Source organism: Nanorana parkeri, unplaced genomic scaffold (genome assembly GCF_000935625.1).
Source record: "Nanorana parkeri isolate BGI_ZX_2015 unplaced genomic scaffold, ASM93562v1 scaffold43, whole genome shotgun sequence".
Lineage (NCBI taxonomy): Eukaryota > Metazoa > Chordata > Amphibia > Anura > Dicroglossidae > Nanorana > Nanorana parkeri.
In genome coordinates this window covers 1,972,289-1,999,811 of record NW_017306311.1, presented here as the reverse complement: position 1 = coordinate 1,999,811, position 27,523 = coordinate 1,972,289, and the positions used below count along the sequence as shown (strand labels likewise).

At 43.6% G+C, this 27,523-nt stretch overlaps 1 protein-coding gene across 4 annotated transcripts in view; it reads left to right on the top strand.

Annotated features, from left to right (window-relative positions):
* EPRS (glutamyl-prolyl-tRNA synthetase) overlaps positions 1 to 23,550 on the top strand; it is a 68,865-nt gene extending 45,315 nt beyond the window's left edge. For all 4 annotated transcript variants that reach the window (XM_018572200.1, XM_018572208.1, XM_018572225.1 and 1 more), the window contains 10 exons: positions 816 to 888; positions 2,254 to 2,333; positions 2,462 to 2,563; positions 8,004 to 8,159; positions 9,362 to 9,559; positions 12,603 to 12,776; positions 14,590 to 14,750; positions 19,462 to 19,540; positions 22,545 to 22,609; positions 23,248 to 23,550. In XM_018572200.1, the coding sequence (XP_018427702.1) occupies positions 816 to 888; positions 2,254 to 2,333; positions 2,462 to 2,563; positions 8,004 to 8,159; positions 9,362 to 9,559; positions 12,603 to 12,776; positions 14,590 to 14,750; positions 19,462 to 19,540; positions 22,545 to 22,609; positions 23,248 to 23,398 (1,239 nt within the window). In that variant the 3' untranslated portion in view covers positions 23,399 to 23,550. The remainder of the gene's footprint in view (positions 1 to 815; positions 889 to 2,253; positions 2,334 to 2,461; positions 2,564 to 8,003; positions 8,160 to 9,361; positions 9,560 to 12,602; positions 12,777 to 14,589; positions 14,751 to 19,461; positions 19,541 to 22,544; positions 22,610 to 23,247) is intronic.
* Positions 23,551 to 27,523: the final 3,973 nt, after the last annotated feature.

The window sequence follows — 27,523 nt, the reverse complement described above, 5'->3', positions numbered from 1 at the left end:
GCTACTTCTCATTTTGATCCTGAACACATATAGTCACTCACTCACTCACTTCTCGATCATCTCTCTGCAGAGAGTGGTGAGCTGGGTGGATCTCCACAGTATTGTTGGGATCTGCCACAGCTGTGGCGCTCTCAGTATATCGCGGGCAATGGCTCGCTATGTACTGAGCTTTGGGTCACCGGAGGAGGTTAGTATATGTCCTTCCGTGACCCTAAAGAGTACTATGGGATAAAAAGGTTACCCCATAATTGTCTTTTAAAGATATGACTGCTGCTCTGTAATAATAAATCATTACATGTATTTCTTTAAATGCAAGAAGTGCAAGTGCCTATATTTGACTTGGCGACATTCTCTTGCAGTCCCTGTACAGCAGAGCTCCAACTGGGAACAGGAGAAGCAGCACAAGCAGTCTATCAGTTGTGTTCATATGCCAATAATGAGCCTACTGAATGAATAATGGAGCAGAGTGAAAGAGAGAGGAGCTAATTAGTCTGCTATATCTTTATTTACTCTCCAGTCACAGGCTGGGGCAGGCATAAGACCTGTGAGCATTACTAAACAGAAGTAGAGAACAATCTGGTCTCCAGCCCTGCCATACAGGGATAAACTGTGTGGCAGAGCTGTGTAATTGTCAGGATTGGATGAAGGAACACATTTCTTTTGACAGCTACAACCGCTCCCTTATATGTATTTTTTCTGTAGATGTAACGGTCTGTCTGCACTGGGACTTTCACTAACTTTTGGGTAACTGGCAGCTGTTCTGTTGATTTAGGTTTTTCTACTACTGACTATATCTGGCTTTCATTTTTCCGCAGGTGGCTTGGGTTACCAGGTCGGGGAAGACTGAACTGGCTGAGCCAATCGCTGTTCGACCCACAAGTGAAACTGGTAAGTGATTATTGGATAGGGCTGAATGAATTCCTGGAATGGAAGATAACTGGAAGAGAGGTCATAGATACATTTGTAACGGAATAATACATTTTAATATTATTACTTATTACAGGTATTTATATAGCGCCGAAAATGTATGCAGCACTTTACATACTCCACATTCACATCAGTCCCTGTCCTCAAGGAGCTTCCAATCTAAGGCCCCCAGCTCACATGCACACATACATAGAGGGCCAATTTAGAGAGGAGCCAATTAACCTTCCAGCATGTCTTTGCAGTGTGGGAGGAAACCAGAGTACCCAGAGGAAACCTCCGCAAGCACAGGGATTTGAACCGGGGCCCCCAGTGCTGCAAGAAATGCTAACCACTAAGCCACTGTGCCGCCCACTTTATACAGCAACTTCATATTGTGTATGAAGTTTATCAAAGGGGCTGTGTGTTGTAACACCAGCCACCGGGATCATCCGTGGCAGAGTTTTTCCCCAACACTGGGCCGAGGGTTGTGATTTTGCTCCACTCTAGTGACATGTCTTCACAATCCTCAGTCATCTTGTGTTCCAACCAGAAACTAGAAGATTAGGCACCATGACAGCACCAGATGTCAAAGGGGGAAAGGTGAGAATGTCAGCCTAGAGATAGAGAAGATGACTCTTATGTTTTGATTCCATTTCAGTTGTTTGTAGGCACCAGCTGCCATTGCAAGGAAAATAGGCAAACTTCTTTTATATTTGTCATTTCTTTGACTCCTGACATTAATACTGATCTCCAGGGTTTAAAAAAAATACACTTGCAACGGGGCCTTCCTGCTCTGCAAGGGTTAAATGCTTGTTAAGTCTAGTGGTAGAGGAACAGGGGTGTGGATATTTTTTTAAAAAATCTACTTGTCCAAGGACTAAAGAGTGGACCGAACCTACTTGTCCTGATACAAAAAACTATTTTAACCAAAACCGTATTTAGCAGTGCTAAGAAACACTTCTCATTGGTCAGTGCAGTCAGGTGACCGAGCTGACCAATGAGTGCAAGCGAAATTCAAGTATATAATGTCCATAGTGCAGGGCTGTGTCCAGTCTGGGGTACAGATAGTACACCCATACCGGCGGAGTGGAAGGACTATTGGCAGATGGGTAAGTATAGTGGGGGGGGGGAGATAGGGGGCCAGATTTGAGTGGGTAATTCAATTTTCTCAAACTTCTTGGGCAAGCAAACTTATCCTGTGCGTGTTAGGGAGTGCTGCTGCCTGGCTACCACAACATGGCACAAAGTGGCATGGGGGCAGCACACACACACACACACAATTAACACAACGCATTCTATAAACCGCCATTCAAGATATAAACTCACTTTTGTGTTTTTCTTTTGCAGTTATGTATCCCGCATATGCAAAATGGATTCAGTCTCACCGAGACCTCCCCATCAAACTGAACCAGTGGTGCAATGTTGTGGTAAGCGCAGCTCAGAGCATCCTCAGTTTAAAGTAGATTGTTTTTTGTCAGATTATCTGTAATTAGTTTGGGTAGCTCTGTGAGATCTGTAGGTCACATACTAAACAAAACTCTCTTGTCTTGTACAGAGATGGGAGTTTAAGCACCCCCAGCCATTCCTGCGCACCCGTGAGTTCCTGTGGCAGGAGGGACACACTGCCTTTGCTGAATATGAGGAAGCTGCAGAGGAGGTAAGCGAAGGGGTCTGGATTGTTGACTTGGAATGAAATCAAATCTCCCTACACTGCAGGGGTCTGAAATCCAATGGGGGACTTCGAGGGCAGGAGGGGGGAATTTTGGTGCGGTGGAAACCTATTTGAAGACTAACAGAGGTACTTGTTAGGTATTTTAGCAATGTCTTAAACCAGGTCAGGTTGACTTTATAATAATTCTGCTAGCAAACGATAACTACATATTTCTATCAACATTAGGGCCAGTTCATATTTGAGCTTTGTGGTAATTTGGGCTGTGATGCATGCGCTAATTTGCTCTACATGTGGTGTCTGTGGTGCCATTCATTGTGCATTGTACCGTAGAACACAACACACTGCCGCACAGATACTGCACGTTGTGGGTCCCTGCTTCTGAAAAAAGGGTTGTGCACATTTCTTCCATCCATTGTGGTGCATTGGCAGCCCATCGATGATGAATGGGCTGTCTTAATGCAGCACACATTAACGCATGCCGTAATGTATGTTAAAGGAGAATCATGGGAAGAGTGAAATGCACTCATTCCCATAGTTGGTGCCGACATGTGACATTGAGGGCTAGTTCACACCAGCCTCATTTGGCTGGAACACATTGGATCACATTCCGGCTGGCTCACTTTGTTGCGAGGGAGGAGGAAACGTGGCGGTGCATTGTACTCGATGGCGCTGCAGCCTCGCCCTCCGGCCGCACAGGGGATGCGTTGCACATCAATGCCTGTGGTCCGGTCAGAAAAAATGCTCCAAGCACTTTTTTTTTTCCGGACCGGAACTGGCCACAATTGGGCCGAAAACGCGCTGAGGATGGTGTGAACCAGCCCTGCAGCTGTCGCACGCCGGCTCTACTGATCGAGAACTGAGCGATCACATACCGCTGATCCCTCAGTTAACAATCTTCTTCCTGCAGAGAGCAGTGACTGTCATTTACAGATTTCCACAGGGATTCCTCTCTCCCTTCTCTGTTCCTCCAGCACTTAATGGAGGGGCAGATGGAGAGGGGGCGGGCACAGATGGCTGTGCCTATAGAGCTGTCAATCAGGCAGAGGGGTGGATCCCGACAATATTGTCAGGATCTTTCCCAGCTTTGGCTCTGCGCTGTCAGCATATAGCGATCTATTGACCCTTGAGAGAACTATGGCCAAAAAAGGTTTGGTCATAGTTCCGTTTTAAGGCACCATAACGACTCTCTATAGTGTGATTGTGCCCTCTCCAAAAGCAATACAGACAGAAGTAAGTATGCTTTGTTCAGTAAAGTAGGGGAAGGCTGTCGGCTTTTTATTGTTGGCTTCTCCGTTGCAGATTTTCCCTCACTTTGTCTGGTAAGACAGAACTAAAAGTGAGGAGAAATCTCTCAATGGAGCCCGGATATCAGTAACATCTGACAGGGAAGTTGTTCTAACCTTTGCCCATTGTATCAAAAGTAAACAAAAAAAGTGACAAGGCTATTCACAAGAAGAAGGAAGGAGAAGTGAACAATCTAGGACAACATAGCTGAACTGGAAAGTGAGCTGAATAGGAGAATTTTTCCAAATCGACTATTTTGGCCTAGATTGTTCACTTCTCCTCTTTCTCCAAACTCTTCACCCTTTTGTGAATAACCCTGTTAGACTTTAGTTAGTTAACACATGGCATCTGAATTGAGCGGTCAGTGATGTCTTTGGGATAGGTCACCTACTCGGGAATACTGTATACCATGGATAGGCAAACTCTGGCCCTCCAGCTGTGGTGCAGTTAAAAATCCCACGAGGCATTACAAGACATTGAATGACTCCCAGAGGCAGATGCATGATGGTATTTGTATTTTCACCACAGCTACGGAATGGACTTTTCTGAAGTAGTCATTTTCTAGCAAAGGCACATTGTAAGTCAATAAAAATCAATTATAAAAAGCAAAAACCACTCCAACTAAGCCTTATAAATTCTAAAAGATGTTGTGTGCTTTTGTCTGCATTTTTTTCAAGTTGGTGACAGGGTCTCTTTAAGCTGCATGAAGCTGGAAGAACATAGTTGCTTTCCTGTAAGCAGCCTCTAGATGGCATCCTCAACACACCGTACCAGCCCCTTACCTGCCCTTAGTTTGATTTCCAGCTGTCTGGTGTCCTCAGTTCACCTCGGTAGAACGTATTCCCGTAGGGTCATATAAGCGGAGTTGTGCCTGAACTCTAGTAGACAAGAAATTTTATTTTTTATTCTCTCTCAAACGTTATTTTTTTTTCTTCTGGTCTGGACATAAATATCCTCTTCTCTTTTTGCGCTTGAAGTTTGGTCAGCTGTCCTATTTCTTTGCTTGCTTGTAATCGAAGACTTTAGTGAACCAAGCCAAGCTGACATCCTGTACAGCTCCGATTTGCCGAAAACTCCATTAATAAATCCACTTAGTCATTTATAACCTCACTGTTTGTTGTGCTAAGGGAGCAGGCTGGGCTTCTTATTGCTGCTTTAATAAACTTGTTATGCTCGAGCGGAGATAGAGGAAGCGGGTCATTTCAGTCACTGAACCAGACTTCTCTTTGGTGAGTTACATTGTAAAAAGGATTATGTGCTGCTATTTAGTAAGCCATGAATGTTCGTTTTAGCCCTGATGAAGGCGGGAGCTGTTAGAATCACTGAAACGTGTTGGCTTGTCCTTTCTTTCAATTTATGATTAAATAAACTCACCATCTCAACATTTGGTCTAAACCTTCCATTTTTTTCCTGTACATCCGTCAAGAGGCACCCACATTGTTTGAGGATCTCTCTCCTGCATTACAATTGAGCAGAATAGGTTCCTAGATCAGAAAACCTGAAGGGATAAAGTGGGCTTCCAGAACTGTAGTAAAGAGGGATTGTTAGCTTTTCTGCTGTCCATACCTAAAACTCAATGACCAGTAATCCGCTATACACCAGGCTTGGTTATTACTGAATTTTGTGTTTTGCATGGAGTGAACTTTAACCACCTGCTGTCCGGCCGTTGTAATTAAACGGCCGGACAGCGGCTTCTTGAGGGTATGGCGTTTTGAATCATCCCGTCACGCTCGTGCCTGCCGCAGCCTGCACTGTTAACAGCCAGCTATGGCTGTTTACATACAAGCGTTCGGGCGTCTGTAGAGACGCCTGATCGCTTGTAATAAGCGTGCGGGTGTGTGGCCCGGCTCCGCTGTGCCCGGTGCGAGCCCGGGACCAGCACAGCAGCTCTGCGGCCGGAGATCAAACGGAGCTCAGTACACGAACTCCGTTTGATCTCCTCCTCCTCCTTTGGAATGCAGTCAGTGATGTGTATTACATCACTTCCTGCATTCAGTGTCACTCTCCGGTACAGAAACCGGAGAGAAGCTGATGAAGCTGGTCTCTGCTTCATCAGCGTCTCTGGGGGTCCCTAGGTGACAGGGGTCCTAAAGAGGACCTGTCACTGAAAATTGGCTATCACAAAGGGGGCTTGTTAGTGCCCTATTTGATAGCAATAAAGTTAACTGAAAAAAAATGTTTAAAAGAATTAGTTACAAAAAAAATATTAAAAAAATTAAAAGTTGCATATAAAGGTAATAAAAAAAAAAATTTTTTTAAGTCCCCCGCCCCCCACATAAACATGCAAACATGCGTCGAGTGCGCCTAAGTGCGTACGACGATTACATTCATTACGCCGCACATGTTACGTATCGCCGCGAATGTCGCAGTGAGAGCAATAATTTTAGGGCCATCAATCACTGATAACACTAAACTGATGAGCGGTAAAAGCTTTTAAAGCGTCGCCTATGGTCAATTTTGGGTATGGTAGTTTTTGCTAGTTCGCGGACGCACGCAATTTTAAAGCTTAACATGTTTGGTGTCTATTTACCCGACGTGACCCCGACTTTTATATTTTGCCAAATATTTGGGTAATAATAACTGTTTTATAACATAACGTAGGGAAAACCGTTTTTTCCCCCAAATTTTCTGTACTGTTTTCATTATATTTGGTGAATAAATACCACCAAAAGAAAGCTCTATTTGTCACCAAAAAATGGTATAAAATTAATTTCAGTACAGCGTTGCATGACGGAATAAATGTCAGTCAAAGTACCGCAGCGCTGAACACTGAAAAATGGCCTGGCCAGGAAGGGGTGTAAACACCTGGTCAGCAAGTGGTTAAAGCTGAACTCCAGGCACATGTCTAATTACACAGGTGAAATACATACAAGGGCGCTGTGTTATCTGCCAGAGGATTTGTGTGTTTTCATCTAGAACTGCAATTAACACATCTCTGCCACAAAGCACAGCCAGGTTGATGGCACCGGACTTACAGCAGTTAAGGAACACAGTAGTGTCATCTCTCATCCGCAGGCTGCTAATTGGAAAGCGAAAGAGCAGCAGTAGAGTGCTTAGATTATCTCTCTGCTCTCTCTCTACCCATCAGCATGCTCCTTGTCATGCATTTCCATGCATCGCACCGGATTGGCTTCCCTCCCCCAGTGCTTCTGTATAAGAGCGGTTACCAGATGCTGATACCAAGTCATATTTAAGTACTCATTAGTTTTATTTGAGTAAATACTAGAAGGTCGCCGAAATTTAAATTTCTAAACCGAAAATAAACCGAAATATTAAAAAATGTCAGGGCGAAACCGAAAATGTTTTTGTATTTTAACTTTTTACATTTTTATTTCTTTATGATTTTTTTTATTTTATTTTTTTATTAAATATTTAAATTTTTTACTTTTAGGGGGTTCTGAGAAATATTGGGGGTCTAAACACCCCTGATCATTTCTAAACACCCCTGATATTTCCCTTTTAAAATAGAAAGAGATTGGGGACTCTTTTTCTGCAGCCCCTGTTATAAATGAACAGGAATCCTCAATACTGATTGTTCCTGTTCGTTCATAACATGAGGGCATAGTATGGTTACTATAACCACAATCATGAATGGACAGGAGGGGATGTAGATCACTTCCCATTCATTCATAATTGAGGATATAGTAACCATACCCTGTCCTGAATTATGTACAAACACTCAGCGATCACTGATCACTGACTGCTTGTACCCGCTCTCCATCCTGACGCACACTGTCACAGGAGGCTGAGTGAGCATAGCGGGAGGAGAGCTCAGCCTCCTGTGACAGTACAGCAGGCTGTCTTCGCCCCCACACCGCTCTCCTCTGATATATGATATGATGCTGAGCGGTGTGGGAGGAGAGACGCCAGCCGCTCACAGCACTCTCCTCCTGCAGGTTGCCTGTGACAGTTACTCTCCTCCATGCTGGGACACAGAGCAGCGCCCATTGGGGAGGAGAGAATAGGGTGCACCGATGTATCGGCAGGAAAATGGCACTTTCAGCATTGTGCCAAAAGTGCAATTTTGGGCTGATATGTTTCGGCGGCTGATATATTGGTGCATTCCTAGTAAATACATTTAATGATAATGAACACATAACTGCATGGATTTTTATTTTTAATTTGTTGATCTCGGTTGCAGGTCCTGCAGATCCTGGATCTCTACACCCGGGTTTATGAGGACCTCTTGGCTATTCCTGTAGTCAAAGGAAGAAAGACAGAGAAGGAAAAGTTTGCAGGAGGAGACTATACAACCACTGTGGAGGCGTTCATATCAGCCAGCGGCAGAGCCATACAGGTCAGTACATATAGGTGATTGGACCAATCTGTACAGTTGCTGTACATGAACACAGAAACTTAGATTTTCATATGCTCATGGAAATGGTCTTCTCTGTGGTTTGCAGCTGTTATAGTCAGACTGAATTTCCTCTGGACAAAATTTTTACTTTTTAGGCTTCAGGCTAAACTTCATAAAAAAAATGAAGAAAGCCTGAAATGTGAATCATGAAACTCACTTCATCTTTTTATTACCACAATAAATGCTAATTTACAAAGATGAAAATGCACTTTCAAGTCTAACTCCAGTTGCAGCAACTCCTATAGTTTAGGATAGAATGGTGAGGAGTTAAAGGACCACTTTTTTGGAAATCATTGTTTTCTGCAAAGTGTTAGGGTTTAACGCATGTAATAATGGTTTCCAGGATATGAATTCTTTTTATTTCATGTTCCTTTTATAGGTTTCTCCACATTTACCTGCAGGGTAAGCTGTCCATAAAAAGTGACAGTTACAGGGTTTAGGACAAGCCATATTACACTGCCAGTGGTGTTTACAACGTTCAGCTTTTATTCATATGGTATCACCTTTTTTTCTAGGTTTAAATGCACTTTTAAGTGTTATCTGTAGTTAGGCTTTCATTTCTTTTGTGGCTTGCTTAAAGGAGAACTAATGAGGTGAGTGATTTCCACTCAACCTCATAGTTCGAGCCGACGTGTGACAATGAAACTGTCTCTCAGGTCGGCTCAATAGATCGGGAAGTGAGCGAACACATAGTCGCTCGCTCACTTCTCGATCATCTCCCTGCAGAGAGTGGTGACTGTCGTCACGGCTCCCCGCAAGGATTACCCCCTCCCCTCTCCGATCCTCCAGCACTGACTGGCTCTGCCTCTAGATAGGCAGAGCCAGCTGTCACTCACGCAGCTGGGTGGATCTCGACATTGTCGGGATCCGTCCCGGGTGCGGCAGTCTCAGTATACAGCGAGCTGTAGCTTGCGATAGACTAAGCTTTGGGTCACGGGAGGACACTAGTATATGTCCTCCCGTGACCCTTAAGAGAACTATGGGGAAAAACACTTTCCCCACAGTTCTCTTTTAAATCTACATGTTCATCTAAGGCTATCCTGTCCATTGCTGACACCGCTGCTGCGGGATTTAATGTCGGAACAAGCGGCTGTGTGATTTGTTATTACTAAAACTAACGCTGCTTTGACTCCTCATTTCAGGGAGCAACATCACATCACCTTGGACAGAATTTCTCCAAAATGTTTGAGATTGTTTTTGAAGATCCAAAAACCCCGGGCGAAAAGCAATATGCCTTCCAGAACTCATGGGGTCTTACCACCCGAACAATAGGAGTCATGACCATGGTCCACGGAGACAACATGGGCCTTGTGCTGCCACCACGAGTAGCCTGCGTGCAGGTAAGTTGTTCGTTAGAAAAGGCCTTTGTCTTTTCTATTACTGGTTCATGGGGTCACCCTGAATATAGGACCTAGTTTATTGACTGCTTATTTCCATAGGTCATGTGCTTTTTAGAGATTCATGGAGACGAAGTCTTTCAGAACAATTGATGTATGTAATAAACAGGTTTAAAGAAAAGTTGGTTTGATCAGCAGTGGAAAATGGAAGTCAGCCCCTGGCAGTAAAAGGGTTAGAGTTGAACTCCAGGCAAACGGCTAAATACACATAATGGAACTGTTTTACCTGCCAAAGGATTTGTATTTCTGCCCATGTATTCCAGAGATTTACACAGCTCTGCCCCCGTTAAATAACACTTAAAGGTATTGTCCTATTTCCAGCCTGAGACTGGACAGTGAAATGAGAAGCAGCAGACTGATAAGTTCATCTCGTGTCACTCAGCTCTTTCCTTCTATCATCGTGTCCCTTGTTAGCACAAGAGCACTGCAGCATACCTGGTTGGCTCTTAGTGCTGCTTTTCCCTTTCCCACTCCAAGCTTTGCTGTACAGTGGATTTCAAGAGACCTAGTACAAAGTCAAATTCAGGTACTTACACTACTTGCATCCAAAAAATGCATTTATTGACGTGTTAATAAATATAGAGCTGCAATATATTTTATACCATATTTGTCTGGAGTTCAGATTTAGGGATAAACGCTTCTCTAGTTAGTAAGCCTGTCCAGGTAGTGCAGGTAAAACAGCCATGCTACCAAGCAATGTGGGTACCTAAAAGCAGCAGCCCCAAATATTTCAGAGGAAGGAGACAACTTATGCACTTGGTATTCAAAGGAATACCAGACCACTGATCAGTCCTGCGTGTGTCTTTCGGTGGGATAGTCTCTGAACTCAATGCTGCAATGTGGGAAGAGGAGACAGAAGTGTATGGCATGTTGCTGGCTACAAGGAACATCTCATAATTAATAGTAAGGTGCCCCTGGCTACTGCTTGGCCCTGGCTGCCATAGAGGAGGAGTGCTGAGCCTTTGATCTGAGTTAGATAAGTCAGTAAAAGAACAAACTCAATATACAAACATTTCACTATTTACTGCAAATACTGTTTGTCTAAATTAGTCACATATTTGGCATGTTACAGTGAATATTAAACCAATCATATCAGTTTAAAGATGACCTACATACTGGAAACTGTGCCCACAAAAAGTAGGCAGAGGGCCAAAAACCAGTCACCAGTATTGCCTGTGGTCTCCCTGCAGCTGACTTGTATTTCCCCCATTACTCATTTACCATGCCACGTTCTGCACTGTGTCTCTGTGTGGAGGCGTCCATCTTTGTAGAGGAGCATGGCTTTGCTTCCTCATATCAGCACTACCCATCTGGTGACTGGTAAAGGAAAATGTTAAAAATCAGCAGCAGAGGTGGAGGGAGCACAGATCCGCAGAAACACCAGAAAGAGAAGCAGGGAGATGAATGCAATGCAGAATTTCTCTTCAGTGAGCAAGACAGTAGTGACCTCAAGCAATTCACTCAAAAAATGGTGAGACTATCAGTCAGAGGCAGGAGTACCTTAGTCTCACACTGCAGATATACAGCCATGCAACTTGTAGGCTTAGGCTCACATACAATGAAGTATACTGATATTTTTCAGGAGGAATTGAAGAAAAAAGAAGCGTTTTTAGAGTAATACTTAAGCAAAAGTAATATTTTTAGATGTTTCCTATAACATGGCAAACCCTCACTTTTTGAGGTGCACTTAAATGTCTCATATTACCCATACCCAATTAAAAGATGACACAGGAAAACAGTTACTACCTATTGGATGACATGGGGCAGGCCAACCTTATCCTCTTGGACTACCTAATGAACTTATAAAAGAAATGATCTACTCCCTTGGGGGATGCCTCATGAAATCTGAGGAAGTATGGAAACCCTGGCAGGCAAACCATGAACAAACTATTTGTCTTTCTCCCATAGACTCGTAACCCACTAGACCTAGTTTTTGTGCAATACTGTATATAACTCCCTTTAAAGGAGAACTATGAGGTGAGTACTTTTCACTCACCTCATAGTTCTAGCTGACCTGTGACAATGAGACTTCTGTGACGGGAGGGGCTGGATTCCCCGCTCCGATCCGCCAGCGCTGACTGGCGGAACGGATGGGGGAGGGGGCGGGTACAGCTGGCTCTGCCTCTAGATAGGCAGAGACAGCTGTCAGTCACGCAGCTGGGCGGTTCCAAACAAAATTGTTGGGATCCGCTTCAGCGTCTCAGTATACCGCGAGCTATAGCTCGCGGTATACTGAGCCTAGGGTGACGGGAGGACGCTAGTTTGTGTCCTCCCGTTACCCTAAGGAGAACTATGGGGAAAAGCCTTAACCCCATAGTTCTCCTTTTTAAATGCTTATTTTTTCACTTGTACCTTAGATTGTAAGCTCCTTGAGGTCAGGGATTGATGTGCATGAATTGACAGCGCTATATAAATAACTAATAAAAAAAATACTTGTCCAGGACAGGCTGCTGGTGGTTGCATCTGCATGATTGTCTCTGGATGCAGCTGAAAAAAAAGCTCTCTGTGCAATACTTACCTACATTTGGGAGCTGTTCCTTCTTTGGGCTGAATGATGCCCAGCAGCATTTGACTCTCTTCATGTGAGTGAATAAGGTCATGGAGTTGATGTCCAGGGCTTCACTACGGTGCCTTTCAATCACGGTACACTAATCCAAAGAGTGGTACTAATGTTTGTAAAAAAAAAAATATTAAAAAAATTCATGTGGGGTGCAGGCGAAGTTGGTTTTTAATAACCCTACCATAGTCGGTCTCAGGTTGAAGGCATTTATTGGTGTGTTTTTGGTTTGTGAAAGAAATCTGAGAACCTGGAGGTAATGCGCACACACTCCATAGTGGTAATGTTCTACTTGCAGCAGAATTGAAGAACTCCGCGCAAGACGACTGACCACAAAACTTTGTTTTTAATCACAGTGCATGTTTTGTGATTAATACATTTTTGGTTTGCCCTTCACACATTTGGTTTATTTTTTCTTTTCCCTCCCAGGTTATCATAATTCCATGCGGGATCACAAACACATTAGCTGAAGCAGACAAAGAAGCACTTCTGCAGAAATGCAACCAGTATTTAAAACGCATTCTGAACGTCGAAATCAGAGCGAGGACGGATTTGCGTGACAACTACTCCCCTGGGTGGAAGTTCAACCACTGGGAGCTTAAGGTGAGGAGCTTACGGCATATTCCTGCCAACCTTCTATCACCTTTTGTTGGTTAAGGACAAGCGCAGCAAAAAAAATTGTGAACGTCTACAAAGGGTCATGACATAGAACTTTTATTATTCTTTATGGTCTTATCCTCATCCAGCTATAATGTACTGTAAAAATGGTATATTATTATAAAACATAACATAAATGCAGCAACGTCTTGTACTTTATGTGTGACTGATTAATATGCTAAGTTCAGACTAGTTAAACATTGGCATTCATTTGCAGATAAAGTATCTCAACAATCTTATTTTTTAAACATAATGTCTGCGTTGGATTCAGGGCGGAAAACAATATGTTTTTCATGGATATCTCATATATTTAAAAGTCAACATTTGGTGGCAAAAAAGGAAAAGAATATTACCCAACGTTTGCATAGAAGGACACACATCATAAGGTGAAAGTAACTTCTCTGTTATATGCTGACCCTTCCCAGAGCACAGGGTCACAGTTCCTCACTCTCCAACCTCTGGCTCGGAATTGAGAGGGATCTGGGCTAGAAAATATTATAAAGGCTGCAAGACATTCTGGGGAGGTAATTGGTTATGTCCAATACCATATGTAGTGTTGTGCATAAAGTGGACCTGTTCTTTGTCCTCGCAGGGCACAAAAAGTTCACTTTATTCCCCCAAGCCATATACTCACTTTTCTTTTTTCTCCTCTTCCGTTCTGTAAGAAACATACTCATAGCAAGGTGCAAAGTGAAAGTGATCTCATGTCAGATTTTGGCTTTTTCACCCAGTGTAACATTATTGTGATTTTGAGTTTCTTAAAATTGTGAGGGTACTATTGCAGGAGATGGGGACATATGAAACCCTTTTCTTTTTAAAGTAGCTCTAGTTTCCCGCCACTATTTAGTGGCTTGGGGCTGGCAGGCAGAACCACAGCCCACAACAGGGGGACACAGGCATTCAGCACTCCTTGAAGTGTCAAATGTTGAAGACTTTGCTGCAGTGCTGTAAGGTAGAGGCGTTTGGGACTTGCTGCCCACCGTAGAGGTAAATATTCAGTGTTCTGTTGCAGGTAGATCTTTTTATTTCTTGGGGAAAACGGCAAAGTCACTATAACGAATCAAGCATTGTGTTTACATGTGGTAATAATACAAGTGCCATTTTATTCTAACTTTGCAGCTTGATGTGTCAGAAACTTTGGCAATCAAATACCTTGAACAAGGTCTTGCTTTTAAAGTCTAACCCCAGACATTATTTTTATTTTTTATTTTGGATATAGCGGGGAACAGTTAGAAATGTCTGTCTTTTCCACAAAATGGGATGTCACTGTCCCTGGGGCAAAAAGGCACAGACAGCAATAAACATTGTCAGAGGTTCCCATCCTTCCTTTTTCTATTGGAAAAAAAAAAAAACATGGAAGGGAATTGATCAAAACTGGAGCAGACAAAATCTGGAGCAGCTGTCCATGGCAACCAATTAGCTTCTCTCTCTCATTTGCAAATCCTAAATGAACAAACTGAAGATAGAAGCTGATTGGTTGCCATGCACAGCTGCTCCAGATTTTGTCTCCTCCAGTTTTGATAAATTCTCCCCACTGTGTTATTGGTTTGTCTTTGTCCCCATTGGAGATACTTTTCATCATTTCTTGCCCTAACAGGTAGAGAAGGTAAAACTCCCCAACAGGGACATAGACTGCAATAACTTGATAGAGGTTCTAACCCTTACCCACTCTAGCCAAAACAAAATACGTTTGTTTTTTGTGTGTATTTAGGCTTTAATGAGATCGAAGTTGTTACATTTTTGATTTGTTCATTTTAAGGGTGTCCCTATCAGACTGGAAGTGGGCCCTAGAGATATGAAAATGAACCAGTTTGTAGCAGTCCGACGAGACACAGGAGAGAAACTGACCATCGCAGAGGACCAGGCAGAAACTAAATTAAAGGATATTCTGGAAGAGATTCACACCAACCTCTACAGCAGGTAATCTATCTGTACATTCCATGCTCATACCTAAGGCCTTGTTCACACCAAATGCAGAGCAGATCCGCTCAGGTTTCTGCACACGCAGTGCAGTGGGTTTTGCCGCATTTTTGGTTAAAAAAAAAATAATTTTTTTTTTTTTTTTTTACGTGGGCTTAAAGCGTTCCATGCGTTTTTGATGCGTTTGCATGCATTCCAGAGCAGGTAAAATAGGGCCTGCTGCAGTTTTTTCACCTGCGATGTGAACTGGAGCAAAAAATACCATTGGAATACATTGGACGCAGTTTTGATCCGGTCTGCACCTGATCTGCTCTGCACCTGCTACGCCCTTGGTGTGAACAAGGCCTCAGATGGTACCACAAGGTCAGAAGTTCCTGATTACCAGATCTCTGAATAGGTGGATCTGTTTTTCAACATGTTCAAAGATTTTCTTAAGGGCCCATCTGTACTGTTGCATTATGGTACCGTCTGGTTAAACACTCATATTACTGCACTTTAATGTGTTTCAGTGCAGTTAGGAAGAGAGGAGCTTATCATTTTGCCGTTTCTCCTTCCACTGTCCAGCCACATGCGAGGGCGGGTCCAAGATGAACTAGGCTCAGTAGTAGTGGGTTGAATTATGCTGGCCATCAGTCTGTTTTGTTATTTTATCTGGGCAATTACATTTTTCTTATTTTTGGCTGGAGTTCTTTCATTTTTATTGACTTTCAAACACACTAATACAATAGCAGGGAACACACTTTCCATTCAAACCACCACAGTGCACATGCCATTTGTTGTTTGCATTGCATTAAAAAAGAATGCAGCCCATGTAATCAACTGCCTGCAATGCAGCGCTAAATGCAGCTTTTGGTAGATGCTGTAGAGTTAAAACCCCTTCACAGTTTACTCTGTCTCTCTTGGACTCTGTTGGTGAGATCTCTGCTTTGAGTTCCCAGGTCTGCACATTTGTTGTGCTCAATATAAGGGGCTCCCAGCTTCCCTGACAGATTATCGTATTTTGCGCTCCATAAGGCGCACCAGACCATAGGGCGCAGGGGTTCTGTGACAGCAGCTGCAGTTAGTGACAGCTGAGACAGGTGGAGCTGTATATAGCTGGAATACATGAAGGTGGGCGGAAACTCCCAAAACTCCCAGGTTGACGCGAACACATGGACCACTCTGAGCAATTCTTAATAGTGGCAACATCCATTGCCTGGGATCTTGTTGCCCTCTGATATTACAATCTATCCACTTATCAGTGTCCTTTTTTTTTGCCTCGTACGGCATTGCTGATCCAGCAGGAGGACATTTTCTGCTATCATGCAAACTCAGTGTCTTTCTGACCGCAGCCTTTGTCCAAACCTTTGGCTTTAAGCTGGCCGTATACCTATAGATTTTCTGCAGATTTTCTAGGGTGAGATGGAAAAAGTGCAACAGATTCCTCCATCTACGCCAAACTGTGTGGATGGAGTAATCTCCCGCTTGGCCAAGCTTCAGTATCTTGCTAGCCGGCCCCGCTGGCTCTCGGAATACCTGAACAATCTGATTGGATGCAGGCGTTGTTCAGGTGTTCTGAGAGCCAGTAGGGCCGACTAGCAAGATACTGAAGCCTGGCCCAGCGGGAGATTCCCCCATCCACACAGTTTAGTGTAGATGGAGGAATATGTTGCACTTTTTCCATCTGACCATAGAAAATCTGCAGATAATCTATAGGTGTACGGCCAGCTTTAGACTCTCTCCGATAATTAATTGCTCAAGTCCCTGACTGATGAGCTTTTCCTCTGAGGAGTCTCAGCCTTCTGCTATTTCTCCTAAGTTGAATTTTGGCCTCACTTGTTGATGGGGTACGCATCACTCTAAAGCTTAAGTATCAGCTTGCTGCTTTTATCAGTGCTGTATCATACTTTGGGTCCTACAGGGCCCCTAAAACCTTCCCTTTGCACCCACTTTCTGTGTAAAGGTTGGAAGCGCCCGGATGTGGTTTTTGCTCCTCCCAAACGCTTGTGATCTCTGTATTTGCTTAGAGAGGAGTTTGTCTTCCTGGATTCACCCCTACTGTGGATCTGGCCATTTCTCACCTTAACAAGGCTATTTCGATACTGATGGGTGATGCCCCTTCCTTTAATTACCCTACATAGAAGTTGCTGGAAGCTCTTTCTAGGGCCGTGTTCTCTTTAGCCGGGTTTGTTTTAGATCTGGTTCTGCTTTACATCCTGGCTGTAATTTTTTTGTGTCAGACCATGGCTGACTGGTCTAAATTCACTAAACGGCATCTTAATGCGTCTGACATTGACCAGCGGGTCATTAAGCATATGGTTCAGATGTCTTTGGCTCTGAACTTTAGCTGTGATGGGTTGTTAGAATCATCCTGTCTTTTTGTCTTGCTTTAGTCTGTTTTTAGTGGCTATGCACAGGGCTCTGTTGCTAAAGTGCTGGACTGCGGAACTCTCCTAGGAAAACGGTTTGCTCTGCATGGCCATCAGGACCAACTCTTCTTTGGCCTCACCCTTGATGTTATCATCATGGATGCTACTGGGGCAAGAGTACTTGCCTCACCCAATGAAAAAATCTTTAATTGCAGACTTGCGAGTCATCTCCGTCTGTTTCTTTCCAGATGTATCGCTTATGCGTTACCACTCTGTCGACTTCCATTTTGAGACCCTCCAAAGCTTGTTTCATCAACCACCTTCAAAACCTCACACTCTGAGTCTGCCAAATCCAGTAACAAGCCCTCCTCAGCATGCAGGTGTGTCCCCACTTTTCAAAGTGGGGGGACCTCTGCAGGCCTTTGCGGATGCTTGAACAGCTTTCATCTTATGCCTGGATGCAAAAGGAGATTTTCCAAGGTTACAAACTTGAGTTTCGTTGCTTGCCCCCTCCTCGCTTTCAAGTCCAAAGAAGGCATTCACTCCATTCTGGACCTCATGGCTCTAAATACTTACATTCGAGTTCAAATTTTCGGAATGAAATGAATAAGATTAGTCATTTTACCGATCATGCTTTGCCTATGACATGAGGGAAGTTGTTGTTTTCCATGTTTTGAAAAATCCTGATGATGGATGTCAGATTGTTGGACAATGCCACAGTGGTGTCCATCAATCATCAAGGAGGAACAAGAAGTCTCTCTGTGGCAAACGAGGTAGAGCAAATTCTGAATTCTGTCTTGGGCAGAACAGTGTGTAGCTTGCAGGAAATTTGTTTCTGTCCTCAGCGTCTGATCACAGAAAGGTAGTCTTTGCACCCAGAGGTTTTTCTGGACCTGTGTCACAGATGCGGGATGTGGACCTCCTGGCCTCCATGTGCAACAAGTAGTCCTTTGTGCAGGGATTCTCCTATGTAGCTCCCCCCAGGCAAATCCTCTCCATCTGTGGGATCTACATTTGGTCCTCTGTCTCACACAGAAACCTCTGTGTGAGACAGAGACAAGGTGGTGTTGAGGCCTAGCCCTTCCTTCCCTAAGGTTGTTTTTCTCTTTTTCGTTAACCAGGACATTCTTTCTATCCAGCTCAACTTTACCAGAAGGGGATTTCTTTCCATTGTCTAGGTAGTGTCTTGGGCTGTTTGGCTTCATCTCTCACCTAGCTACTTTCAGAAAGACTTTATTTATTACAAGTATTTATATAGCGCCGACAATTTACGCAGCACTTCACACACTGTACATTCACATCAGTCCCTGCCCTCGAGGAGCTTACAATCTAAGTTCCTTATTGCACACTTATGCAGGGCCAATTTAGACTTCCAGCATGTCTTTGGAATGTGGGAGGAAACCACAAGAAAAACATGCAAACTACCTGCAGATAGTGTCCTGTCCGGTATTCAAACCAGGGACCCCCAGTGCTGCAAGGCAATCTACTGTGCCAGATTATTTGTCATTCCAGATGGGCCTTGGAAGGGTGCCCCAGCTCCACGGTACTCTATTTTGTAAGTGGCTTAGACAGACCATTGCATAGGCTTTTGGTCTTAAGGATAAGGTTCTCCTCATTTCAGTTAAGGTTAACTCCATCAGTGGTGTGAGGGCTTCTCTGCATTTTAGCATCCGCCTTCTGTTTCCCAAGTTTGTAAGGCTGCCACCTGGACTTCACATTCTCCAAGTTTTTTCAGGTGTTTCTGCCTCATCTAACGCAGCGTTGGGCATAAGGTCCTTCAGACGGCTCTTTAAGCTGAAGGCAGTCCCTTGTTTTCGTTTAGCATGTTAAGCTGTTTTTGGCACGGTTGGACTGCAAGTGGTTTAACATTTCCTGTGTTCTTCAATGGACAAGAAAGAAATTGGTATACTTGCACCTTTGGTGAGGGGGCGTAGGGCCATGGGAGGGCAGACGATGCGTAAGCTACCACTGTCCGTCGCTCTTCCTTGGAAGTTGGCCAGTACACTGGCAGATGATCACAAGAACCCCCAAAGTGGCCCCCTTAGTCTGAAGACGCAACGGTAACCACCATAAAAGCACAACACACACATTAATGAACAAATCCAAGCTGCCAACAGGCTTGTGGGAAACCTCTTCTGAGACACTTCTTGTCTGGACACTCTGCACTCAAGCAGACTGGTACACATTCTTAGCAGACCACACATACTACTCTCACCAGCAGGTACACATGTATGTATATTGTTAATTAACTTGTAGACACTGTATTCGGTGAAGGCTCTTAATTAACTTTCTCCCTTAAAACTCCAGAAACATGTTTTTTTTTGGATATACCATGACAGGTTACTTTTTTGCCTTTGATTTAGGGCACTTGCCGATTTGACCAGCCACATGGTGGCAACGGATACTATGGAGGAATTCCAGAAACAGCTGGATACAGGAAAAGTATGTGTTTCTTCATATTAAGTTTTTTTGGGGCAGGGAGATTTGACCGGTTCTAAAATTCAGTTCATAAAGTTAAGTCACCAGGATAAGGATCCTTATTTTCGGATATTTTTAGGTTTTTGCTAATAGATGAGACAGTTAGTCACCAAGTAAACAAAGATCCTTATCCTGGTGTTTAAAACTGTGAATTAAGCCCGTAGACTTATTTTGGTAGATTTCCAGGTTTTCTCAGACCACCCCGGGGGGAGGGCTGTGTCCTAATGGGAAATGCCTTGGACTGCTGGAAAGGCAGCTTTGCAGGGGTGTAATTTTAAATGTCCAAGCCATAGCAAGTTGCCATTTAACCACAATTTCGCACTATTTGCACACACATGAGAAGATCTGAATTTTTGGCTAGAAAACGGGGTCACGCTGGTTGAATTGATGCCAAACATGTCGAGCCTTAAAATTGCATGCGCACGTTAAAACGCAAAAAACTACACTACCCCAAATTTTCCATAGGTGGCACTTTAAAAGCTTTTATTACTCATCAGTTTAGTTTTAACAGTGACTGAAGGCCATTTAACTATTGCTCTCACTCAGACTTTCACGGCGATATGTAACGTGTGGCGCAATTGTTTTTGCACGGAGGCACATCCGATGTGTGTATGTGGGGTTCAGGGACTTTAAAAACTTTTTTTTGCATCTTTTAATTTTTTTTTTAATGTTACTTTACATTTTTTTTTATTGAGCTTTATTGCTACCACATAGGGGCTAACAAGCCCCCTATGAAATAAAAAATATGATGCAACAGGTCCTCTTTATGGAGACATCAGGGGTCTAATATCACCTCGGGACCCCAAAGAAGCTGATGAAGCAGAGATCTGCTTCACCATCTTCTTGTCCTGGCTCTAAGAGACAGAGAATGTAAACAGCAATACCGGAAGTGATACACATCACTAATCGTATATAGGGTTTACCATGCTAATGTGATGTCCAAAAAGTAATTTTCAGTCATTTTAAATCTCCAATTTTCATTAAAAGATTAGTTGAGATACTACCATGAAGGTCTTATTCAGTCACTTCCTGTAAGATGACAATGTTCTGTCCTAGTCTCCCAATTGTGGCCCTGTGTTGTCAAGCAGCCATGGCTGTATTTCTCAGTGCTCCCCTGTCTTGAAGGCCGGGTATCGAGTTTCTGCAATGTACTGCACCCCCCTCCACATCAGTTGCCAACATTTGGCAGCCTACTATAGGTGCACAGGGGCGAAGCAGTTATTTTGATGCTACCTGGCCTAATTTAGTCTTTCAATCATGGACATCAGGAATTGCTCAACAGAAATCCTAAATGCTTGCCAAGCTTACATGTTAATGTCTGTGCGTTTTGCACCAAAATTAAAATGGAAACGTCTCTTTAGGAACACCAAGGCAACTTGCATTTGTTTTTCAAACAGAGTTATTTGCTTTTATAGAGGAAGCGAGCAGTTTTCTTTACATATGAAGTATTCAAGGTTCTTTTCCCCACTTGACACTAACTACTCTTAAGCCATATACGCAAAACAACCTTTTCCTAAAATGGCTTCAAATTCCAGATGTTTATCTAGATAAGATGCAATAAAATGTCACTGTGAGATGTGTTCCTGATAACGTAAGGGGAGTGTACTCTTTCAAGGTTGATCAGACGGATGATAAACATTGGTATTAACCTCAATAGGAAGCAATAGTTTTTTACTGAGCAATGGCATCATTTAACCTTTATGGCAGATCATTACAGAGCCATAAGCTGCTGCTGTATCCGATAGCAGTCTATAGGGCTCTCAAGGCTCATCCACTGTCTGGTCTATTAGAATTCTCTATTTTAGGGGTAGTGAATTAAAATTCGAGGATATCTGGTGACCAAAATTTTAATTGAGCCGTGGTTCAAATTGCGGTCTAGACAGAACCACGGTCCGCCATTTAGGCTGCATTAACACCACCAGCAGCCTATCTCTGTGCATCATACTTTAAAAACATTTTTTGTTAGAACTTTATTGAAATGTCACAAGTGACATTTTATTAAGTTCTATAGGCAAAGCACAGTGTGATGTGGTTGTACTACATTGTGGCTGCTTCACTGAAAAAAGTACAGCTTACATCAGTTGTGTCAGTCAGTGTGCTCCCTTACATCAGTTAAAAATAGTAATGTGCAAAAAGGATAGCACTTTTATTGATATGTCACATGCGTCAAGAAGCCAATGTTTCGGGGACGTGCAGGGTCCCTTCATCAGGGCGACATTGTGACTGGTAACTACTATCTTTACTTGGATTGCTACCCCGCGCCATCCGTGTCATCATTTCGAGCCCCAACGGATATTTTGTTTGGTTCAATCGCTGTATGATGTGCAGGTGATTCTCTAATACCCTTACATCAGTTGTCCCCGTACATCAGTTGACCCCGTCAGAGCGCCCCCTTACATCACTTGTCCCCGTCAGAGCGCCCCCTTACATCACTTGTCCCCGTCAGAGCGCCCCCTTACATCATTTGTCCCTGTCATAGCGCCCCCTTACATTAGGTGTCCCCATGAGATTCTGTCCGAATACCTGAACAGAGGTGGCAACTTGGCTCCTTCGATGAGCTGACGGCGGCACCCATTCTCCGAATTTCGGTTGGTTGCTGGAGTCGGCCAACATTTGCATAATGTATGGCCACCTAAAATAACATGTGTAGGGAATAGATCTCATAAGCAGGAGACCAAATTACACACACAGCCAAGGAGGACGATCATCCCCTCCCTCTGTCCTATTAGAAAGAGGAACATGTGTATTTTTCAGTCTGAGGAAGCAGTCAGCCAATGTGAGGGCAATGCTGGACACTATTGGTAGCACTACGTTGGAAAATTCCATCAGATTCCCTGTAAGAAACAATTATTTGTAAAAAATATTATACTAATAATACAAAATATAAAAGTATTTATAGAGCTGCAAAGTAAACAAGTTATTCAATTGTCATCTGAGACCAATGACGTGTTTTCCTTTCCTTGTGCAGATTGTGCAGATTCCATTCTGTGGGGAGATTGACTGTGAGGATTGGATAAAGAAGATCACAGCCAGGTAATCTGATCCAACAACGCTCGCATACATCACACAATTATTGTAAAATTCCCCGTTCTGGTTTTTTTGTCTTACATTATTCTATGATTACCGTCTGATTGGAAATGTTGTTTCTGTGATCATAATGCATGCTGAAGTTATATCTGAATGTGTGCTGGGCACCCTGAAGCCCCGTGTGCTGGGCACCCTGAAGCCCCGTGTGCTGGGCATCTGTCCACCCTAGTCCATTCTGTCTGTAATCTGCCAATCCTGAAGCCCATTTGCTGGAGATCCTGGAACACATCCACTGGTTATCATAAAATACCCCTTTAATGCCTTTTTACATACAAGTCTTGATTTAAAAAAAAAAGTCATTAGAGGCTTCTTGCAACCACGAGCTTCTAATCTGCCTTGGAAGTGTGAATGCGATTGGTGATGTAGGAGTCAGAGGATGTAGGCTCTTACCTCTCGATGGAGCTGTGTCTACGTGCTCTGCTGTGTCTAGTATTAGGTTAATGAATTCCTTGACTCTACACATTGCTCTTGGAGTACAGTTAACTACTTTAATGCAGTGTAATGTCTTGCATGAGAGGTACCGTAAAGGACTAAACGTTAAGTCTTGGCACGTATTCTTAACTCCTTTTTATTTTCTGATACAGGGATCAGGATCTAGAACCCGGAGCTCCTTCTATGGGTGCCAAGAGTCTGTGCATCCCCTTTAAGCCACTGAGAGAGCTTCAACCTGGAACCAAGTGTGTGTGCGGCAAGAAACCCGCCAAGTACTACACGCTATTTGGACGCAGTTATTAGAGAGTCGCCTGGAACCCCGTACTGAGCTGTTTATTTTTATTACCTAACCTCAAAAACAGATTTTAGGACCCATCGTGTGTGCTGAAATGTCTCGCATCTCTGCACACGCTTTTTTCTGAGTACTTCCCAGATAATAAAAGCTATAAGGAAATTATGCGTCTGTCATTATTGATCGCTGGCTGATCTGGTCTATAAACGCTTCTTATTTCTTCTGCAGCAGCAGCAGCAAATGGGCTTAATTCATCAAAACAAACCGAGCATGTTGCTAATGACAACCAATCGGATTCTCCGTTTCATTCCCCCATACTGCAATTCTGCAGGCATGAAAGGGGAATTGTGCTTATTGGACTGATTTAAAAGGTATGGGGAAATTTTACCTGGTATGTAAACTATCATACTGTGCTGAAAGTGTAACACAGGCATCTGCAACTGCGGCATGCAGGTCCTGGCAAGCACCCTTTTAACCGAACGAACGCAATGCCTTCATGCAGCGTTGTCATAAGCTGTAAATAGCAGCTCTCTAGGCTGTCATTTATAAAGCCTGGCCTGCCCATGGCCCACCTCAAGGACAGCATAGGCCTGTCTGAAACTGGGGCCGGCAGTGTGTGGGAAAAGCCCACTCGCTGACACCCTTTCTAGATGGAACTGCCGCAGTAGTTGGGGTCGATCGGGGATCTGAAGGTGCATGTATTGGGGCTGATCTAAGGTCTGAAGGTGCATGCTTTAGGACTGATCTAAGGTCTGAAGGTTCATGCACTGGGGCTGATCTAAGGTCTGAAGGTTCATGCACTGGGGCTGATCTCAGGTCTGACTGCATGCATTGGGGCTGATCTCAGGTCTGACTGCATGCATTAGGGCTGGTCTGAGGGTGCATGCACTGGGGCTGAGCTCAGACCTGAGGGTGCATGCATTGGGGCTGAGCTCAGACCTGAGGGTGCATGCATTGGGGCTGAGCTCAGACCTGAAGGTGCATGCATTGGCGCTGAGCTCAGGTGTGAAGGTGCATGCATTGGGGCTGATAGTTGCAGTAATGCATGATTTAATGTAATATCTGTAACACATCATGCATTCATTGTCAATAGCCCAATAGGGTGAGTGCCCAAAGAGCTAAAAGTCAAACTTGCTTCTGACACAAATAGTAGTCCTAATAGGGGATTGATAAGTACTTTCCCTATACAGCAGCCTCAATATGCGCTGAGCTTATAGGAAAGCCCCCTTATTGCCTCTTCTAAGCTTTGTGGCCATCATCCAAATAATAATTCACCAAGAATTACAGGATTCATCATGAAACCATAGTCGCAATGTATCAAAACCTCATGCTTATTAAGGCTGGGTTCACACCTGAGCGTATTTTTTCAGCTAATTTTTTCCCCCGCGTTTTTTGCGCGGTTTTCCGTTCACGCATTTCACTGGCGGTATGATTTATTTTTTCTCCTTATTTCCTCTATTTTAATTTTTTTTAACTTTCAAACTTCTCGCTGGCTCCGCCCCCCTGGGACACGGCCGCTCGCAACAGCGCAGGAAGTCGGGAGCCGGCGGAGGACACAGCGGGGATCGCGGACAAGGTAAGACCTGTACGCTGTATTCCCGAGTGTGGTTCGGGGGTTACCGCTTTGTTAACGCCGATCCACACTCTGGGATTCCAATGGAAACGCGCGGAAAAAACGCCCCAAAGAAGCTCCTGTACTTCTTTGGGCGTAGGGCGTTTTTCAGTGCGTTCCTACGCGCTGAAATATGCCCAGGTGGGAACCATGCCCATAGGCAATCATTGGTTTTCACATGTTGAGCGTTTTACAGCGCATAGGAACGCGCTGTAAAACGCCCGGGTGTGAACCAGGCCTTAGACCAATGCTTTCTATGGAGGGGCATTGGCCAAATGATATCTTTAGTGGCCTTAGCTATTGCAGCAGTTGGCGGTGCTGCATCTGCAGTTATATCACTGTCAGTCCTTGCCCGTGTTAATTGCTGTAGCTGGTATTTATGGGTGTATTTAGATGCTAAGGGACAGGATGTTGTTCATCCTTGAAGGTTGTTACAAATGATAATTTTTTTGTCCTCTCCTCCCTTCCAGTTACCTTTGCCATTTAACATGCACTCAGTTTTTATCTCTAACCCTGAATCCGGAGACATAAATTTAATTTATTTTCCATAAAGATATACTGCAGTGATTATGTTTATTACAGTGATGGTAACTGCTCACTCTTCTTTTTATTACATTTCATGTCGTGCTTGATAACTAAACATGTCACCTCTCATAGGTCTATCTAGTATTAATCTACAATAAAGTATTATGGCAGCAATATGGCTGTTTTACACTTTTGCATAGCTGACCCAGCAGAACCAAAATATCGTGCGAGCATGAGAAAGGTTTGGTTAGACATTAGGTTTCATATCCTGCATGTGAAAGTCGACATGTTTTGTGCTGCGTTTGCAGTGCTGGAGGAGAAATTTTCCTCCCGTCCTCCAAGTGAACCCAACTGTCCTCAGATGATTTCTATTGAAGCCCAACCCCTGCCAAAAACCCCTTTTTCTTTTTTTTTGGGTATAGTGAAGAAGCATTAGAACCCCCATCCACCCCAACTGCCCTGGATCATGGGACAACTAAATTTTTCTCTAGCGAGTGCTGGAACAGATCTCCTTCCCGGCAATGTCTGCATATGGTGCACATGGTGGTGACCTCATTAGCACAGGCAGGAGCATAGTGCACATAGCGTCTGCTCACGTCAGTAACCCACTGGCACCAATGAGCGGGAAATTTTTCTTCTGGCTGAACACTAACAAAGGAGCATTTTTATTTTTTTAACTTCCCTTAACCAGCAATTTAAAGGCCCTCTACTGCCTACTGTTGTCCCCTGCACTCTATATTGTATGTGTATGTTACATACTCCTATCCCCTGCACTCTATATTCTATGTTGTATGTTACATTCTCCTAACCCCTGCACTCTATACACTACGGTGTTCATTAGCTACTTCTGACCCATGCACTCTATATGCTAATGATCTGCCTGACAGTTACTGCATAGCTCTAGTGATGTCATCACAACAGTCAAAGTGAAGCAGTGGCATGGGAAACTGCAATGATGTTTTTCACACTGGCACCAACACTCTGGCATTTCTTCCGCTGACCATCAAAGCTGGAGCAATTCTTTCTCCCACTGACTGCTGATGCACACTGTACACTGTTGAATGTTGCATACTCCTGACTGCTGCGTTCTGTAGGGATTAACTGTACATTACATACTTCTGGTTCATTTTCTAAGCTGTGCTGTATATCACATTTTCCTGAACAATGAACTCTTTGCACTATATTGTACATTACATATTCCTGACAACTGCACAACATACATCATGTAAACACTTACTTTTTCCTTACCCATGTACTCTTTACAATATGCTGTACATCACATAATCTTGGAACCTGAAGTCTATGTATAATGCTTTGTTACATGCCCTGACCCCTGTACTCTGTTTTTGGTTACATACTTCTAGCCACTGCACTCTACATGCTATGTACTCTGTGTGTTCTGCATTACATATTCCTGACCACTGCATTACATATTCCTGACCACTGCACTCTTTATGTTGTATGTTACATATTCCTGCCCCTGCACCCAATATGCTACGTTGTACATTACAAAGTCTTGTCCCCTGTGCTCTTTATGTTTTCCTTACCAAAGTTTTAATTGTGTCAGTTCCTAGATTCTAAGTAGTTTCCAGCTGTTTTAAAGAGGTTCTTCAGACAATGACGTAGGATCAGATAAAGTGTTGGCTCTCATGTCATATGCAGAAAAGTTTAAATAATGGGAGTTTAATTTAAAAAAAAAAAAAGAATCCTTTGCCTTGAGGTTTATGTGTCTGTGAGACTCTTGCTTTTGGTACAGTAATTTAGGTTTATTTTGTAGGTGCGAGGTCTCCAGTATGTGCCATGTATACTTTTAACAGGCTCAGGCTCTAACTATACCACTCTGCTACGAGAGTGACTTCTGTTGTGAACCTTCAGGATGAATTGTCCCAGCTGCCCTCCATCTACAGAGGTTAGTGAGCCCTTAGGACATCAACTGTAATGAGACCACTTGGCAGGCTTGAGTGCAGTCATGTGGGGCTCCCAGGCGCAAACAGGACAG